This window comes from Salvelinus namaycush, unplaced genomic scaffold (assembly GCF_016432855.1).
Source record: "Salvelinus namaycush isolate Seneca unplaced genomic scaffold, SaNama_1.0 Scaffold12, whole genome shotgun sequence".
Lineage (NCBI taxonomy): Eukaryota > Metazoa > Chordata > Actinopteri > Salmoniformes > Salmonidae > Salvelinus > Salvelinus namaycush.
In genome coordinates this window covers 110,001-127,760 of record NW_024057897.1, presented here as the reverse complement: position 1 = coordinate 127,760, position 17,760 = coordinate 110,001, and the positions used below count along the sequence as shown (strand labels likewise).

At 47.3% G+C, this 17,760-nt stretch overlaps 1 protein-coding gene across 2 annotated transcripts in view; it reads right to left on the bottom strand.

Moving 5' to 3' along the window:
* The window catches only part of LOC120036073 (myelin-associated neurite-outgrowth inhibitor-like), an 85,811-nt gene that overhangs the window by 35,584 nt on the left and 32,467 nt on the right, over positions 1-17,760 (bottom strand). For both annotated transcript variants that reach the window (XM_038982529.1, XM_038982530.1), the window contains exon 4: positions 10,409-10,489. In XM_038982529.1, the coding sequence (XP_038838457.1) occupies positions 10,409-10,489 (81 nt within the window). The remainder of the gene's footprint in view (positions 1-10,408; positions 10,490-17,760) is intronic.

Sequence of the window (17,760 nt, the reverse complement as noted above, 5' to 3'; positions counted from 1 at the left end):
GATGTGTGGTCATGCACACAGTCACCACATACATACATACATACATACATACATACATACATACATACATACATACATACATACATTACATACACACAAAGTCATACTTAAAGCAGGATCATTAATGTCATCAAATAATCATACATGGATTCAAACGTGTGCCAACACAGTTAAACACACACCTATACATAGCTCTCTCTCTCTCTCACACACACCCATACATATGCTCTCTCTCACACACACACACACCTATACATATGCTCTCTCTCTCACACACACACACACACCTATACATATGCTCTCTCTCTCTCACACACACACACACACACACACACCTACATATGCTCTCTCTCTCTCACACACACACACACCTATACATATGCTCTCTCTCACACACACACACACACACACACACACCAACACACACACACACACACACACACACACACACACACACAATACATTAGACCACCACTCGGACTGATTGCTTATTGAGGAACATGTTTAGGAGTTAAAGGGATATGGAAGCACTTGGCATGGTGACGTGGCAGAGGAGGGAGTGGGGGTTCAGGAGGGAGAGTGGGGGGTCAGGAGGGAGAGTGGTGGGTCAGGAGGGAGAGTGGTGGTTCAGGAGGGAGAGTGGTGGGTCAGGAGGGAGAGTGGGGGGTCAGGAGGGAGAGTGGTGGGTCAGGAGGGAGAGTGGGGGTCAGGAGGGAGAGTGGTGGTTCAGGAGGGAGAGTGGTGGGTCAGGAGGGAGAGTGGTGGTTCAGGAGGGAGTGGGGGTCGGAGGGGAGCGGGGGTCAGGAGGGAGAGTGGGGGTCAGGAGGGAGAGTGGTGGGTCAGGAGGAGAGTGGGGTCAGGAGGGAGAGTGGGGGTCAGGAGGGAGAGTGGGGGGTCAGGAGTGGGGGGGTCAGGAGGGAGGAGTGGGGGGTCAGGAGGGAGAGTGGTGGGTCGGAGGGGGAGTTAGGAGGGAGAGTGGTGGTCAGGAGGGGGAGTGGGGGGTCAGGAGGGAGTAGAGGGTCAGGAGGGAGAGGGTGGGTCAGGAGGGGGAGTGGTGGGTCAGGAGGGGGAGTGGTGGGTCGGAGAGGGGAGTGGGGGTCAGGAGGGGGAGTGGGGGGTCAGGAGGGAGGTGGTGGTCAGAGGGGGAGTGGTGGGCAGGAGGGGAGTAGAGGGTCAGGAGGGAGAGTGGTGGGTCAGGAGGGGGAGTGGTGGGTCAGGAGGGAGAGTGGTGGGTCAGGAGGGGAGTGGTGGGTCAGGAGAGGGGAGTGGGGGGTCAGGAGGGGGAGAGGGGGGTCAGGAGGGGGAGTGGGAGGTCAGGAGGGGGAGAGGAGAGCGCAGCAGGGAACAGTGTGTATGCCATGTTTCAGGGTTTTATAGATAAGTATGATCACAGTTAGAATCTGTGGGGCACGGGTCATTACAAAGCATTTACAATGTATCAAAGTAGATCAAGACGTTAATTGCAATAATAAGATAAAATGCCTCGTATACGGTTACCGCACAGTAATATTTTGTATTCATTTAGAATAAAATCATTTTAAAATTCTTATTCTGTAATCCTTAAATCTGGATTATGGGCTGTGTATCCAGACTCATCCATTTGAATCACTGTTACTGTATTCTGAGGTGTCAGCAGTACATATCAGAGTTCACTGTTACTGTATTCTGAGGTGTCGCAGTACATATCAAGTTCACTGTTACTGTAGTCTGTGGTGGCAGCAGTACATATCAGAGTTCACTGTTACTGTATTCTGAGGTGTCAGCAGTACATATCAGAGTTCACTGTTATGTATCTGTGGTGGCAGCAGTACATATCAGAGTTTAACTGTATTCTGTGGTGGCAGCAGTACATATCAGAGTTATTGTAATAATCTCACGAGGAAGCGTTGCACAATAATAATAAAAAACCTGACAACAATCATTTCTACTAGGTACCAGGTAGCTAGGCTTTGTAGTGAAACAGAGAGAGGCAGTTTCAACTGTCATTAAGAAATAACCAATAGATATCAAGCGTTCAGTAAGCGTTCTAACTCCTCTACGAAATACCTCAGAGTGCTGACAGCTACAGCAGTAACTACCTCCTAGGCTAGCTGACAGCTACAGCGTAACTTACTCCAGAGCTAGCGGACAGCTCAGTAGTAACTCTTACCCTAGAGTAGCTGACAGCACAGCAGTAACTTACCTACTAGAGCTAGCTGACAGGTCAGTAGTAATCCTCTACCCTAGAGCTAGCGGACAGCTACGTAGTAACTCCTCTACCCCTAGAGCTAGCGACGCTACGTGTAACTCCACCTCCTGAGCTAGCTGACAGCTACAGTAGTAACTCCTCTACCTCCTAGAGCTAGCTGACAGTAAGCGTAATCCTCTACTCCTAGAGCTAGTGACAGCTACGCGTAACTCTTACCTCCTAGAGCTAGCTGACAGCTACAGCAGTAACTCCTTTACCTCCTAGAGCTAGCTGACAGCCATAGTAGTAACTCCTCTACCTCCTAGAGCTAGCTGACAGCTACAGTAGTAACTACCTCCTAAGCTAGCTGACAGCTACAGCAGTAATACCTCCTAGAGCTAGCTGACAGCTACAGTAGTAACTCCTACCTCCTAGAGCTAGCGGACAGCTACAGAAGTAAACTCCTGCTACCTCCTAGAGCTAGTGACATCTACAGCAGAACTCCTCTACTCCTAGAGCTATCTGACAGCTCAGTTAGTAACGACCCTACTAGAGCTAGCTACAAGATACAGCAGTAACACCTCCTAGAGCTGCTGACAGCTACAGACAGTGACCTCTACCTCCTTAGAGCTAGCTGACAGCCTTCACAGTAGTAACTCATCCTACCTCCTAGACGCTAGCTGACAGCTACAGCAGTAACTCTACCTCCTAGAGCTAGCTGACAGCTACAGTAGTAACTCCTCTACCTCCTAGAGCTAGCGGACAGCTACAGTAGTAACTCCTCTACCTCCTAGAGCTAGCGGACAGCTACAGTAGTAACTCCTCTACCTCCTAGAGCTAGCTGACAGCTACAGTAGTAACTACCTCCTAGAGCTAGCTGACAGCTACAGTAGTAACTCCTCTACCTCCTACAGCTAACTGACAACTACAGCAGTAACTCTGCCTCCTAGAGCTAGCTGACAGCTACAGCCGTAACTCCTCTACCTCCTAGAGCTAGCTGACAGCTACAGCCGTAACTCCTCTACCTCCTAGAGCTAGCTGACAGCTACAGCAGTAACTCCTCTACCTCCTAGAGCTAGCTGACAGCCACAGTAGTAACTCCTCTACCTCCTAGAGCTAGCTGACAGCTACAGTAGTAACTACCTCCTAGAGCTAGCTGACAGCTACAGCAGTAACTACCTCCTAGAGCTAGCTGACAGCTACAGCAGTAACTCTACCTCCTAGAGCTAGCTGACAGCTACAGTAGTAACTCCTCTACCTCCTAGAGCTAGCGGACAGCTACAGAAGTAACTCCTCTACCTCCTAGAGCTAGCTGACAGCTACAGCAGTAACTCCTCTACCTCCTAGAGCTAGCTGACAGCCACAGTAGTAACTCCTCTACCTCCTAGAGCTAGCTGACAGCTACAGTAGTAACTACCTCCTAGAGCTAGCTGACAGCTACAACAGTAACTACCTCCTAGAGCTAGCTGACAGCTACAGCAGTAACTCTTCCTCCTAGAGCTAGCTGACAGCTACAGTAGTAACTCCTCTACCTCCTAGAGCTAGCGGACAGCTACAGCAGTAACTCCTCTACCTCCTAGAGCTAGCGGACAGCTACAGCAGTAACTCCTCTACCTCCTAGAGCTAGCTGACAGCTACAGTAGTAACTCCTCTACCTCCTAGAGCTAGCTGACAGCTACAGCAGTAACTCTACCTCCTAGAGCTAGCTGACAGCCACAGTAGTAACTCCTCCACCTCCTAGAGCTAGCTGACAGCTACAGTAGTAACTACCTCCTAGAGCTAGCTGACAGCTACAGTCGTAACTCCTCTACCTCCTAGAGCTAGCTGACAGCTACAGCAGTAACTCTACCTCCTAGAGCTAGCTGACAGCCACAGTAGTAACTCCTCTACCTCCTAGAGCTAGCTGACAGCCACAGTAGTAACTCCTCTACCTCCTAGAGCTAGCTGACAGCTACAGCAGTAACTACGTCCTAGAGCTAGCTGACAGCTACAGCAGTAACTACGTCCTAGAGCTAGCTGACAGCTACAGCAGTAACTCTACCTCCTAGAGCTAGCGGACAGCTACAGTAGTAACTCCTCTACCTCCTAGAGCTAGCTGACAGCTACAGCAGTAACTCTACCTCCTAGAGCTAGCTGACAGCTACAGTAGTAACTCCTCTACCTCCTAGAGCTAGCGGACAGCTACAGTAGTAACTCCTCTACCTCCTAGAGCTAGCGGACAGCTACAGTAGTAACTCCTCTACCTCCTAGAGCTAGCTGACAGCTACAGTAGTAACTACCTCCTAGAGCTAGCTGACAGCTACAGTAGTAACTCCTCTACCTCCTACAGCTAACTGACAGCTACAGCAGTAACTCTGCCTCCTAGAGCTAGCTGACAGCTACAGCCGTAACTCCTCTACCTCCTAGAGCTAGCTGACAGCTACAGCCGTAACTCCTCTACCACCTAGAGCTAGCTGACAGCTACAGCAGTAACTCCTCTACCTCCTAGAGCTAGCTGACAGCCACAGTAGTAACTCCTCTACCTCCTAGAGCTAGCTGACAGCTACAGTAGTAACTACCTCCTAGAGCTAGCTGACAGCTACAGCAGTAACTACCTCCTAGAGCTAGCTGACAGCTACAGCAGTAACTCTACCTCCTAGAGCTAGCTGACAGCTACAGTAGTAACTCCTCTACCTCCTAGAGCTAGCGGACAGCTACAGAAGTAACTCCTCTACCTCCTAGAGCTAGCTGACAGCTACAGCAGTAACTCCTCTACCTCCTAGAGCTAGCTGACAGCTACAGCCGTAACTCCTCTACCTCCTAGAGCTAGCTGACAGCTACAGCAGTAACTCCTCTACCTCCTAGAGCTAGCTGACAGCCACAGTAGTAACTCCTCTACCTCCTAGAGCTAGCTGACAGCTACAGTAGTAACTACCTCCTAGAGCTAGCTGACAGCTACAACAGTAACTACCTCCTAGAGCTAGCTGACAGCTACAGCAGTAACTCTACCTCCTAGAGCTAGCTGACAGCTACAGTAGTAACTCCTCTACCTCCTAGAGCTAGCTGACAGCTACAGAAGTAACTCCTCTACCTCCTAGAGCTAGCTGACAGCTACAGCAGTAACTCCTCTACCTCCTAGAGCTAGCTGACAGCTACAGTAGTAACTCCTCTACCTCCTAGAGCTAGCTGACAGCCACAGTAGTAACTCCTCTACCTCCTAGAGCTAGCTGACAGCTACAGCAGTAACTACCTCCTAGAGCTAGCTGACAGCTACAGCAGTAACTCTACCTCCTAGAGCTAGCGGACAGCTACAGTAGTAACTCCTCTACCTCCTAGAGCTAGCTGACAGCTACAGCAGTAACTCTACCTCCTAGAGCTAGCTGACAGCTACAGTAGTAACTCCTCTACCTCCTAGAGCTAGCGGACAGCTACAGTAGTAACTCCTCTACCTCCTAGAGCTAGCGGACAGCTACAGTAGTAACTCCTCTACCTCCTAGAGCTAGCGGACAGCTACAGTAGTAACTCCTCTACCTCCTAGAGCTAGCGGACAGCTACAGTAGTAACTCCTCTACCTCCTAGAGCTAGCTGACAGCTACAGTAGTAACTACCTCCTAGAGCTAGCTGACAGCTACAGTAGTAACTCCTCTACCTCCTACAGCTAACTGACAACTACAGCAGTAACTCTGCCTCCTAGAGCTAGCTGACAGCTACAGCCGTAACTCCTCTACCTCCTAGAGCTAGCTGACAGCTACAGCCGTAACTCCTCTACCTCCTAGAGCTAGCTGACAGCTACAGCAGTAACTCCTCTACCTCCTAGAGCTAGCTGACAGCCACAGTAGTAACTCCTCTACCTCCTAGAGCTAGCTGACAGCTACAGTAGTAACTACCTCCTAGAGCTAGCTGACAGCTACAGCAGTAACTACCTCCTAGAGCTAGCTGACAGCTACAGCAGTAACTCTACCTCCTAGAGCTAGCTGACAGCTACAGTAGTAACTCCTCTACCTCCTAGAGCTAGCGGACAGCTACAGAAGTAACTCCTCTACCTCCTAGAGCTAGCTGACAGCTACAGCAGTAACTCCTCTACCTCCTAGAGCTAGCTGACAGCCACAGTAGTAACTCCTCTACCTCCTAGAGCTAGCTGACAGCTACAGTAGTAACTACCTCCTAGAGCTAGCTGACAGCTACAACAGTAACTACCTCCTAGAGCTAGCTGACAGCTACAGCAGTAACTCTTCCTCCTAGAGCTAGCTGACAGCTACAGTAGTAACTCCTCTACCTCCTAGAGCTAGCGGACAGCTACAGCAGTAACTCCTCTACCTCCTAGAGCTAGCGGACAGCTACAGCAGTAACTCCTCTACCTCCTAGAGCTAGCTGACAGCTACAGTAGTAACTCCTCTACCTCCTAGAGCTAGCTGACAGCTACAGCAGTAACTCTACCTCCTAGAGCTAGCTGACAGCCACAGTAGTAACTCCTCCACCTCCTAGAGCTAGCTGACAGCTACAGTAGTAACTACCTCCTAGAGCTAGCTGACAGCTACAGTCGTAACTCCTCTACCTCCTAGAGCTAGCTGACAGCTACAGCAGTAACTCTACCTCCTAGAGCTAGCTGACAGCCACAGTAGTAACTCCTCTACCTCCTAGAGCTAGCTGACAGCCACAGTAGTAACTCCTCTACCTCCTAGAGCTAGCTGACAGCTACAGCAGTAACTACGTCCTAGAGCTAGCTGACAGCTACAGCAGTAACTACGTCCTAGAGCTAGCTGACAGCTACAGCAGTAACTCTACCTCCTAGAGCTAGCGGACAGCTACAGTAGTAACTCCTCTACCTCCTAGAGCTAGCTGACAGCTACAACAGTAACTCTACCTCCTAGAGCTAGCTGACAGCTACAGTAGTAACTCCTCTACCTCCTAGAGCTAGCGGACAGCTACAGTAGTAACTCCTCTACCTCCTAGAGCTAGCGGACAGCTACAGTAGTAACTCATCTACCTCCTAGAGCTAGCTGACAGCTACAGTAGTAACTACCTCCTAGAGCTAGCTGACAGCTACAGTAGTAACTCCTCTACCTCCTACAGCTAACTGACAGCTACAGCAGTAACTCTGCCTCCTAGAGCTAGCTGACAGCTACAGCCGTAACTCCTCTACCTCCTAGAGCTAGCTGACAGCTACAGCCGTAACTCCTCTACCACCTAGAGCTAGCTGACAGCTACAGCAGTAACTCCTCTACCTCCTAGAGCTAGCTGACAGCCACAGTAGTAACTCCTCTACCTCCTAGAGCTAGCTGACAGCTACAGTAGTAACTACCTCCTAGAGCTAGCTGACAGCTACAGCAGTAACTACCTCCTAGAGCTAGCTGACAGCTACAGCAGTAACTCTACCTCCTAGAGCTAGCTGACAGCTACAGTAGTAACTCCTCTACCTCCTAGAGCTAGCGGACAGCTACAGAAGTAACTCCTCTACCTCCTAGAGCTAGCTGACAGCTACAGCAGTAACTCCTCTACCTCCTAGAGCTAGCTGACAGCTACAGCCGTAACTCCTCTACCTCCTAGAGCTAGCTGACAGCTACAGCAGTAACTCCTCTACCTCCTAGAGCTAGCTGACAGCCACAGTAGTAACTCCTCTACCTCCTAGAGCTAGCTGACAGCTACAGTAGTAACTACCTCCTAGAGCTAGCTGACAGCTACAACAGTAACTACCTCCTAGAGCTAGCTGACAGCTACAGCAGTAACTCTACCTCCTAGAGCTAGCTGACAGCTACAGTAGTAACTCCTCTACCTCCTAGAGCTAGCTGACAGCTACAGCAGTAACTCCTCTACCTCCTAGAGCTAGCTGACAGCTACAGTAGTAACTCCTCTACCTCCTAGAGCTAGCTGACAGCCACAGTAGTAACTCCTCTACCTCCTAGAGCTAGCTGACAGCTACAGCAGTAACTACCTCCTAGAGCTAGCTGACAGCTACAGCAGTAACTCTACCTCCTAGAGCTAGCGGACAGCTACAGTAGTAACTCCTCTACCTCCTAGAGCTAGCTGACAGCTACAGCAGTAACTCTACCTCCTAGAGCTAGCTGACAGCTACAGTAGTAACTCCTCTACCTCCTAGAGCTAGCGGACAGCTACAGTAGTAACTCCTCTACCTCCTAGAGCTAGCGGACAGCTACAGTAGTAACTCCTCTACCTCCTAGAGCTAGCTGACAGCTACAGTAGTAACTACCTCCTAGAGCTAGCTGACAGCTACAGTAGTAACTCCTCTACCTCCTACAGCTAACTGACAGCTACAGCAGTAACTCTACCTCCTAGAGCTAGCTGACAGCTACAGTAGTAACTACCTCCTAGAGCTAACTGACAGCTACAGCAGTAACTACCTCCTAGAGCTAACTGACACCTACAGCAGTAACTCCTCTACCTCCTAGAGCTAACTGACAGCTACAGCAGTAACTACCTCCTAGAGCTAACTGACACCTACAGCAGTAACTACCTCCTAGAGCTAACTGACACCTACAGCAGTAACTCTGCCTCCTAGAGCTAGCTGACAGCTACAGCAGTAACTACCTCCTAGAGCTAACTGACAGCTACAGCAGTAACTACCTCCTAGAGCTAACTGACACCTACAGCAGTAACTCTGCCTCCTAGAGCTAGCTGACAGCTACAGTAGTAACTACCTCCTAGAGCTAACTGACAGCTACAGTAGTAACTACCTCCTAGAGCTAACTGACAGCTACAGCAGTAACTACCTCCTAGAGCTAACTGACAGCTACAGCAGTAACTACCTCCTAGAGCTAACTGACACCTACAGCAGTAACTCCTCTACCTCCTAGAGCTAACTGACAGCTACAGCAGTAACTACCTCCTAGAGCTAACTGACAGCTACAGCAGTAACTACCTCCTAGAGCTAACTGACACCTACAGCAGTAACTCTGCCTCCTAGAGCTAGCTGACAGCTACAGTAGTAACTCCTCTACCTCCTAGAGCTAGCTGACAGCTACAGTAGTAACTCCTCTACCTCCTAGAGCTAGCTGACAGCTACAGTAGTAACTACCTCCTAGAGCTAACTGACAGCTACAGTAGTAACTACCTCCTAGAGCTAACTGACAGCTACAGCAGTAACTACCTCCTAGAGCTAACTGACAGCTACAGCAGTAACTACCTCCTAGCGCTAACTGACACCTACAGCAGTAACTCTACCTCCTAGAGCTAACTGACACCTACAGCAGTAACTCTGCCTCCTAGAGCTAACTGACACCTACAGCAGTAACTCTGCCTCCTAGCGCTAACTGACACCTACAGCAGTAACTCTACCTCCAAGAGTTTGGGGGTGTGAGTGTGTTCTTACCCGGTGGGTACCCTGGACTACCTGTTTGGTAGAGGTTGGGTGTGTGAGTGTGTTCTTACCCGGTGGGTACCCTGGACTACCTGTTTGGTAGAGGTTGGGTGTGTGAGTGTGTTCTTACCCGGTGGGTACCCTGGACTACCTGTTTGGTAGAGGTTGGGTGTGTGAGTGTGTTCTTACCTGGTGGGTACCCTGGACTACCTGTTTGGTAGAGGTTGGGTGTGTGTTCTTACCCGGTGGGTACCCTGGACTACCTGTTTGGTAGAGGTTGGGTGTGTGTTCTTACCTGGTGGGTACCCTGGACTACCCGTTTGGTAGAGGTTGGGTGTGTGTTCTTACCTGGTGGGTACCCTGGACTACCCGTTTGGTAGAGGTTGGTTCTTTTTTTTATATTTTTTTAAATTTTATCCCATTTTCTCCCCAATTTTCGTGGTATCCAATCGCTAGTAATTACTACCTTGTCTCATCGCTACAACTCCCGTACGGGCTCGGGAGAGACGAAGGTCGAAAGCCATGCGTCCTCCGAAGCACAACCCAACCAGCCGTACTGCTTCTTAACACAGCGCGCCTCCAACCCGGAAGCCAGCCGCACCAATATGTCGGAGGAAACACCGTGTACCTGGCCCCCTTGGTTGGCGCGCACTGCGCCCGGCCCGCCACAGGAGTCGCTGGAGCGCGATGAGACAAGGATATCCCTACCGGCCAAACCCTCCCTAACCCGGACGACGCTATGCCAATTGTGCGTCGCCCCACGGAACTCCCGGTCGCGGCCGGCTGCGACAGAGCCTGGGCGCGAACCCAGAGACTCTGGTGGCGCAGTTAGCACTGCGATGCAGTGCCCTAGACCACTGCGCCACCCGGGAGGCCCCGTGAGTGTGTTCTTACCCGGTGGGTACCCTGGACTACCTGTTTGGTAGAGGTTGGGTGTGTGTTCTTACCTGGTGGGTACCCTGGACTACCCGTTTGGTAGAGGTTGGGTGTGTAGGTGGGAGCAGCAGTGGGGTAACCTCCTGGGTAGCCTACAGACAGAGGACAAGAGAGAGTCTTAAGGCACCCGCATGCTTCCCATCTGAAACAGTTTGTGCAAATATTTTGAAAATGTTTGTTTGTTTTGGTCTCCGGCAAGTTTTTTTCCGGCTGTTTGTGCACAAGCCAAAGTTCGGTAGCCGAAGTCCACGCCCTTTTGTCGATGATTGGTCACCAGTAGGGATTCTTCAATTAAGTGTTTGTTGTCAGTCAACGAGAGACAACACATTTTTACACTTGAAAAATACGTCACCAAACACCTTAGATGTAAAATCTTGCGATTAAGACCTCCCCAGCAAAAAACATCAACAATTAATGACATATTTCTTGATTTATCTTAGAATGAATCTAACTATTTTGAGGAAGTGCTCCTGGTTATGTTGTTGGTACGGCATCTCAAGGAGGGACAAACAGTATTAGTACCCTTTTCTTCTTGTTTTTCAAGGGAACATATTTTAAGGGAGTATGAGAGCACAGACGTTCACTTGGCCTAGAAGACTTCTGCTAGGAGCAAACCCAACCTATGTATGTTGACGCCTTGAGAGAGCGAGAGACACCAGTAGGTAGAGAATGGGTAGTTACTGAGCAGGATGTGCACAGATGGTGATCATTACACATTGTCTGTCTCAATAACACACACTCGGATGAACGCAACACACAGACACTGGCATTCAACACACTCTGGGGTGAATGTACAATTGTAAACGTTGACATAGGAATAGATGCCTACAAAGGAACCCCTTAACCTAGGACACACAGCTATGACCTGTAGGGAGGGTTGTGTGTGTATATAAGGCCTATATCTCGGTCTTAATGTATGTATGCATATGGCTCTAAAACACAGCAGGAGGGAGCGCTCTCATGCCGAGTTAACACCTGTGTCGGTCTCTGTGTGTGTGTGTGTGTGTCTCTGTGTGTGTGTGTGTGTGTGTGTGTGTGTGTGTCTCTGTGTGTGTGTGTGTGTGTGTGTCTCTGTGTGTGTCTCTGTGTGTGTCTCTGTGTGTGTGTGTGTGTGTGTGTGTGTGTGTCTCTGTGTGTGTGTGTGTGTGTGTCTCTGTGTGTGTGTGTGTGTGTGTGTCTCTGTGTGTGTGTGTGTGTGTGTGTGTGTGTGTGTGTGTGTGTGTGTGTGTGTGTCTCTGTGTGTGTCTCTGTCTGTGTGTGTGTGTAGACAGAACATAGTGCCTGTGTCACAAAGAAAAGAAAAGGAGAGCCGCACACACTAGGAGCTCAGACGCAATAATTGAATAACCTAATATCCAGCTGTCTTCATCTGGGCATTATACCCTGATGAAGACAGCTTGTCTGTCGGAACGTTGGATATTAGGTTATTCAACTATTGCATCTGAGCTCCTAGAGTGTGCGGCTCTCCTTTAATTTGTCAAGTGTTCTACTCCGCTAGCCAGCACTTCGCCTGAACAGGTGTGCCTCCAGATTAGCCTGTGATTTATTTTGCCTCCAGATTAGCCTGTGTCACAAAGAACTCACTGCAAAGTGCACAAACACATGCAGATAGTATCCTGATGTTTTGTTCAGCAGTTTACAGCAGGTTGAATAGTGTCGGTTCTAACTGTTCATTACACACACAAACACATATGGTTAACACACTGTCTGGTCCCAGTTGTCTGGTTGTGTGAAACACCTAAGCGGAGACAGCTAATTGTCTCACCAATTAGCAGACATTACAACCCCCCACTCTAACCACTAACGAGACACTGTGTCGGAGGAGGGTGAGAAATGAGAGGGGGAAGAAGAGGGAACGATGAATAAGAGAGTGTAAATGAAGGAAGTAGACACAGAAGAACAGGAAGAGAGGAAGAGGATATATAGTATGTACACTATGTATACACAGAGGTAGGTGGACACCCCTTCAAATTAGTGGATTCGGTTGTTTCAGCCACCTGTTGCTGACAGGTGTATAAAATCAAGCACACAGCCATGCAATCTCCACAGACAAACATTGGCAGTAGAATTGCCTTACTGAAGAGCTCAGTGGCTTTCAACGTGGCACCGTCATAGGATGCCACCTTTCCAACAAGTCAGTTCGTCACATTTCTGCCCTGCTAGAGCTGCCCCGGTCAACTGTAAAGTGGAAACGTCTAGGAGCAACAACGGCTCAGCCGCAAAGTGGTAGGCCACACAAGCCCACAGAACGGGACCGCCGAGTGCTGAAGATCGTCCTTGGTTGCAGCACTCACTACCGAGTTCCAAACTGCCTCTGGAAGCAACGTCAGCACAAGAACTGTTCGTTGGGCGCTTCATGAAATGGATTTCCATGGCCGAGCAACCGCACACAAGCCTAATGCCAAGCGTCGGCTGGAGTGGTGTAAAGCTCGCTGCCATTGGACTCTGGAGCAGTGGAAACGCGTTCTCTGAAGTGATGAATCACGCCTCACCCTCTGGCAGTCCGACGGATGAATCTGGGTTTGGCGGATGCCAGGAGAACGCTACCTGCCCCAATGCATAGTGTCAACTGTGAAGTTTGATGGAGGAGGAATAATGGTCTGGGGATGTTTTCATGGTTTGGGCCTCTTAGTTCCAGTGAAGGGAAATTGTAATCTTAATGCAAAACACCAGTCTCAACGGCAACAGTGAAGAGGCGATTCTGGGATGCTGGCCTTCTAGGCAGAGTTGCAAAGAAAAAGAAAAATATCTCAGACTGGCCAATAAAAATAAAAGATTAAGATGGGCAAATGAACACAGACACTGGACAGAGGAACTCTGCCTAGAAGGCCAGCATCCCGGAGTTGCCTCTTCACTGTTGACGTAGAGACTGGTGTTTTGCGGGTACTATATAATGAAGCTGCCAGTTGAGGACTTGTGAGGCGTCTGTTCTCAAACTCCTTCTATTCTGGTTAGAGCCAGTTTGCGCTGTTCTGTGAATGGAGTAGTACACAGCATTATACGAGATATTCAGTTTCTTGGCAATTTCTCGCATGGAATAGCCTTAATTTCTCCGAACAAGAATAGACTGACGAGTTTCAGAAGAAAGATCTTTGTTTCTGGCCATTTTGAGCCTGTAATCGAACCCACAAATGCTGATGCTCCAGATACTGAACTAGTCTAAATGCCAGTTTTATTGCTTCTTTAATCAGAACAACAGTTTTTAGCTGTGCTAGCATAATTGCAAAAGGGTTTTCTAATGATCAATTATCCTTTTAAAAAGATAAACTTGGATTAGCTAGCACAACGTGCCATTGGAACACAGGAGTGATGGTTGCTGATAATGGGCCTATGTACGCCTATGTAGATATTCCATTCAAAATCAGCCGTTTCCAGCTACAATAATCATTTACAACATTAACAATGTCTACACTGTATTTCTGATCAATTTGATGTTATTTTAATAGACAAAAAATGATATTTTCTTTCAAAAACAAGGACATTTCTAAGTGACCCCAAACTTTTGAACGGTAGTGTACAGTACCAAGGGTTTTTCTTAATTTGGACTATTTTCGACATTGTAAAATAATAGTGAAGACATCAAAACTATGAAATAACACATATGGAATCATGTAGTAACCAAAAAAGTGCGGTCCAACTCATCCCAAACCATCTGAATTGGGTTGAGGTCAGGTGATTGTGGAGGCCAGGTCATCTGATGCAGCACTCCATCACTCTCCTTCTTGGTCAAATAGCCCTTACACAGCCTGGGGGTGTGTGTTGGGTCATTGTCTTGTTGAAAAACAAATTATTGTCCCACTAAGTGCAAACCAGATGGGATGGCATATCGCTGCAGAATGCTGACATATATGCCTGGAATCTAAATAAATCACTGACAACTCTTCCTCCGTGCTTCACGGTGGGAACCACACTTACGGAAATCATACGCTCACCTACTCTGTGTCTCACAAAGACACGGCGGTTGGAACCAAAAATTTCAAATTTGGACTCGTCAGACCAAAGGACAGTTTTCCACAGGTCTAATGTCCATTGATCATGTTTCTTGTCCCAAGCAAGTCTGTTCTTCTTATTGGTGTCCTTTAGTAGTGGTTTCTTTGCAGCAATTCGACCATGAAGTCTAAGGACCCTGGGACTAAACACCTCCCTCTGCAACTGGATCCTGGACTTCCTGACGGGCCGCCCCCAGGTGGTAAGGGTAGATAATAGAGGTCGACCGATTAATCGGAATGGCCGATTAATTAGGACCGATTTAAAGTTTTAATAACAATCGGAAATCGGTATTTTGGACACTGATTTGGCCGTTTTTATTTTTTAACATCTTTATTTAACGAGGCAAGTCAGTTAAGAACAAATTCTTATTTTCAATGACGGCCTAGGAACAGTGGGTTAACTGCCTCGTTCAGGGGCAGAACGACAGATTTTTACCTTGTCAGCTCGGGGATTCAATCTTGCAACCTTACGGTTAACTAGTCCAACGCTCTAACCACCTGCCTCATGAGGAGCTCGCCTGTTACGCGAATGCAGTAAGAAGCCAAGGTAAGATGCTAGCTAGCATTAAACTTATCTTATAAAAAACAATCAATCAATCATAAATCACTAGTTATAACTACACATGGTTGATGATATTACTAGTTTATCTAGCGTGTCCTGCGTTGCATATAATCGATGCGGTGCGCATTCGCGAAAAAGAACTGACGTTGCTCCAACGTGTACCTAACTATAAACATCAATCAATCAAGCCTTTCTTAAAATCAATACACAAGTATATATTTTTAAACCTGCATATTTAGTTAATATTGCTTGGTAACATGAATTTATTTTAGCTAGGTAAATTGTGTCACTTCTCTTGCAACAGAGTCAGAGTATATGCAGCAGTTTGGGCCGCCTGGCTCGTTGCGAACTGTGTGAAGACTATTTCTTCCTAACAAAGACAGCCAACTTCGCCAAACGGGGGATGATTTAACAAAAGCACATTTGCGAAAAAAGCACAATCGTTGCACGAATGTACCTAACCATAAACATCAATGCCTTTCTTAAAATCAATGCACATAAGTAAACCTGTATATTTAGCTAAAAGAAATCCAGGTTAGCAGGCAATATTAACCAGGTGAAATTGTGTCACTTCTCTTGCGTTCATTGCACGCAGAGTTAGGGTATATGCAAAAGTTTGGGCCGCCTGGCTCGTTGCGAACAAATTTGCCAGAGTTTTACGTAATTATGACATAACATTGACGGTTGTGCAATGTAACAGGAATATTTAGACTGATGGATGCCACCCGTTAGATAAAATACGGAACGGTTCCGTATTTCACTGAAAGAATAAACGTTTTGTTTTCGAAATGATAGTTTCCGGATTCGACCATATTAATGACCAAAGGCTCATATTTCTGTGTGTTTATTATGTTATAATTAAGTCTATGATTTGATAGAGCAGTCTGACTGAGCGGTGGTAGGGGGCAGCAGGCTCGTAATCATTCATTCAAACAGCACTTTCCTGCGTTTACCAGCAGCTCTTCACAATGCTTCAAGTATTGAGCTGTTTATGACTTCAAGCCTATCAACTCCCGAGATTAGGCTGGTGGAACCGATGTGAAATGGCTAGCTAGTTTGCGGGGTGCGCGCTAATAGCGTTTCAAACGTCACTCGCTCTGAGACTTGGAGTGGTTGTTCCCCTTGCTCTGCATGGGTAACGCTGCTTCGAGGGTGGCTGTTGTCGATGTGTTCCTGGTTCGAGCCCAGGTAGGGGCGAGGAGAGGGACGGAAGCTATACTGTTACACTGGCAATACTAAAGTGCCTATAAGAACATCCAATAGTCAAAGGTATATGAAATACAAATCGTATAGAGAGAAATAGTCCTATAATTCCTATAATAACTACAACCTAAAACTTCTTACCTGGGAATATTGAAGACTCATGTTAAAAGGAACCACCAGCTTTCATATGTTCTCATGTTCTGAGCAAGGAACTTAAACGTTAGCTTTTTTACATGGCACATATTGCACTTTTACTTTCTTCTCCAACACTTTGTTTTTGCATTATTTAAACCAAATTGAACATGTTTCATTTATTTGAGGCTAAATTGATTTTATTGATGTATTATATTAGGTTAAAATAAGTGTTCATTCAGTATTGTTGTAATTGTCATTATTACAAATAAACAATAATTTTCCCCCTCTCTTCTATGCTGCTGCTACTCTCTGTTATTATCTATGCATGGTCACTTTAATAACTCTACCTAAATGTGCATGTTACCTCAATTACGTCGACACCAGTGCCCCAGCACATTGACTCTGTACCGGTACCCCCTGTATATAGCCTCCACATTGACTCTGTACCGGTACCCCTGTATATAGCCTCCACATTGACTCTGTACCGGTACCCCCTGTATATAGCCTCCACATTGACTCTGTACCGGTACCCCCTGTATATAGCCTCCACATTGACTCTGTACCGGTACCCCCTGTATATAGTCTTGCTATTGTTATTTTACTGCTGCTCTTTAATTATTTGTTACTTTTATTTGTTACTTTTTTTAGGTATTTTCTTAAAACTGCATTGTTGTTTAAGGGCTTGTAAGTAAGCATTTCACTGTAAGGTCTACACCTGTTGTATTCGGCGCATGTGACAAATCAAATTTGATTTGATTCACAGTCTCCTCTGAATAGTTGATGTTGAGATGTGTCTGTTACTTGAACTCTGTGAAGTATTTATTTGGGCTGCAATTTCTGAGGCTGGTAACTCTAATGAACTTATTCTCTGCAGGAGAGGTAACTCTGGGTCTTCCTTTCCTGTGGGGGTCCTCATGAGAGACAGTTTCATCATAGCGCTTGATGGTTTTTGCGACTGTACTTGAAGAAACTTTTAAAGTTCTTGAAATTGTCCGGATTACTACTTTGAAGAATATCAAATATATTTTGATTTGTTTAGAACTTTTTGGGTTACTACATGATATGTATTATTTCATAGTTTTGATGTCTTCACTATTATTCTACAATGAAGAAAATAGTAAAAATAAAGAAAAACCCTGGAATGAGTAGGTGTGTCCAAACTTTTGACTGGTACTGTATATATATATTATTTAAAATGTAACTAGGCAAGTCAGCTAAGAACAAATTCTTATTTACAATGAAGGCCTACCCCGGGCCAAACCCGGACGACGCTGGGTCAATTGTGCGCCGCCCTTTGGGACTCCCAATCACGGCCGGATGTGATACAGCCTGGAATCGAACCAGGGACTGTAGTGACGCCTCTTGCACTGAGATGCAGTTCAGTGGCACAAAACAATCTTCAGAGGTTTCGTGTCGGCATTTAAAAAGCTATAGTGTCCCGTACAGACAAACAAACAAGCCGTAGCCTACGCGC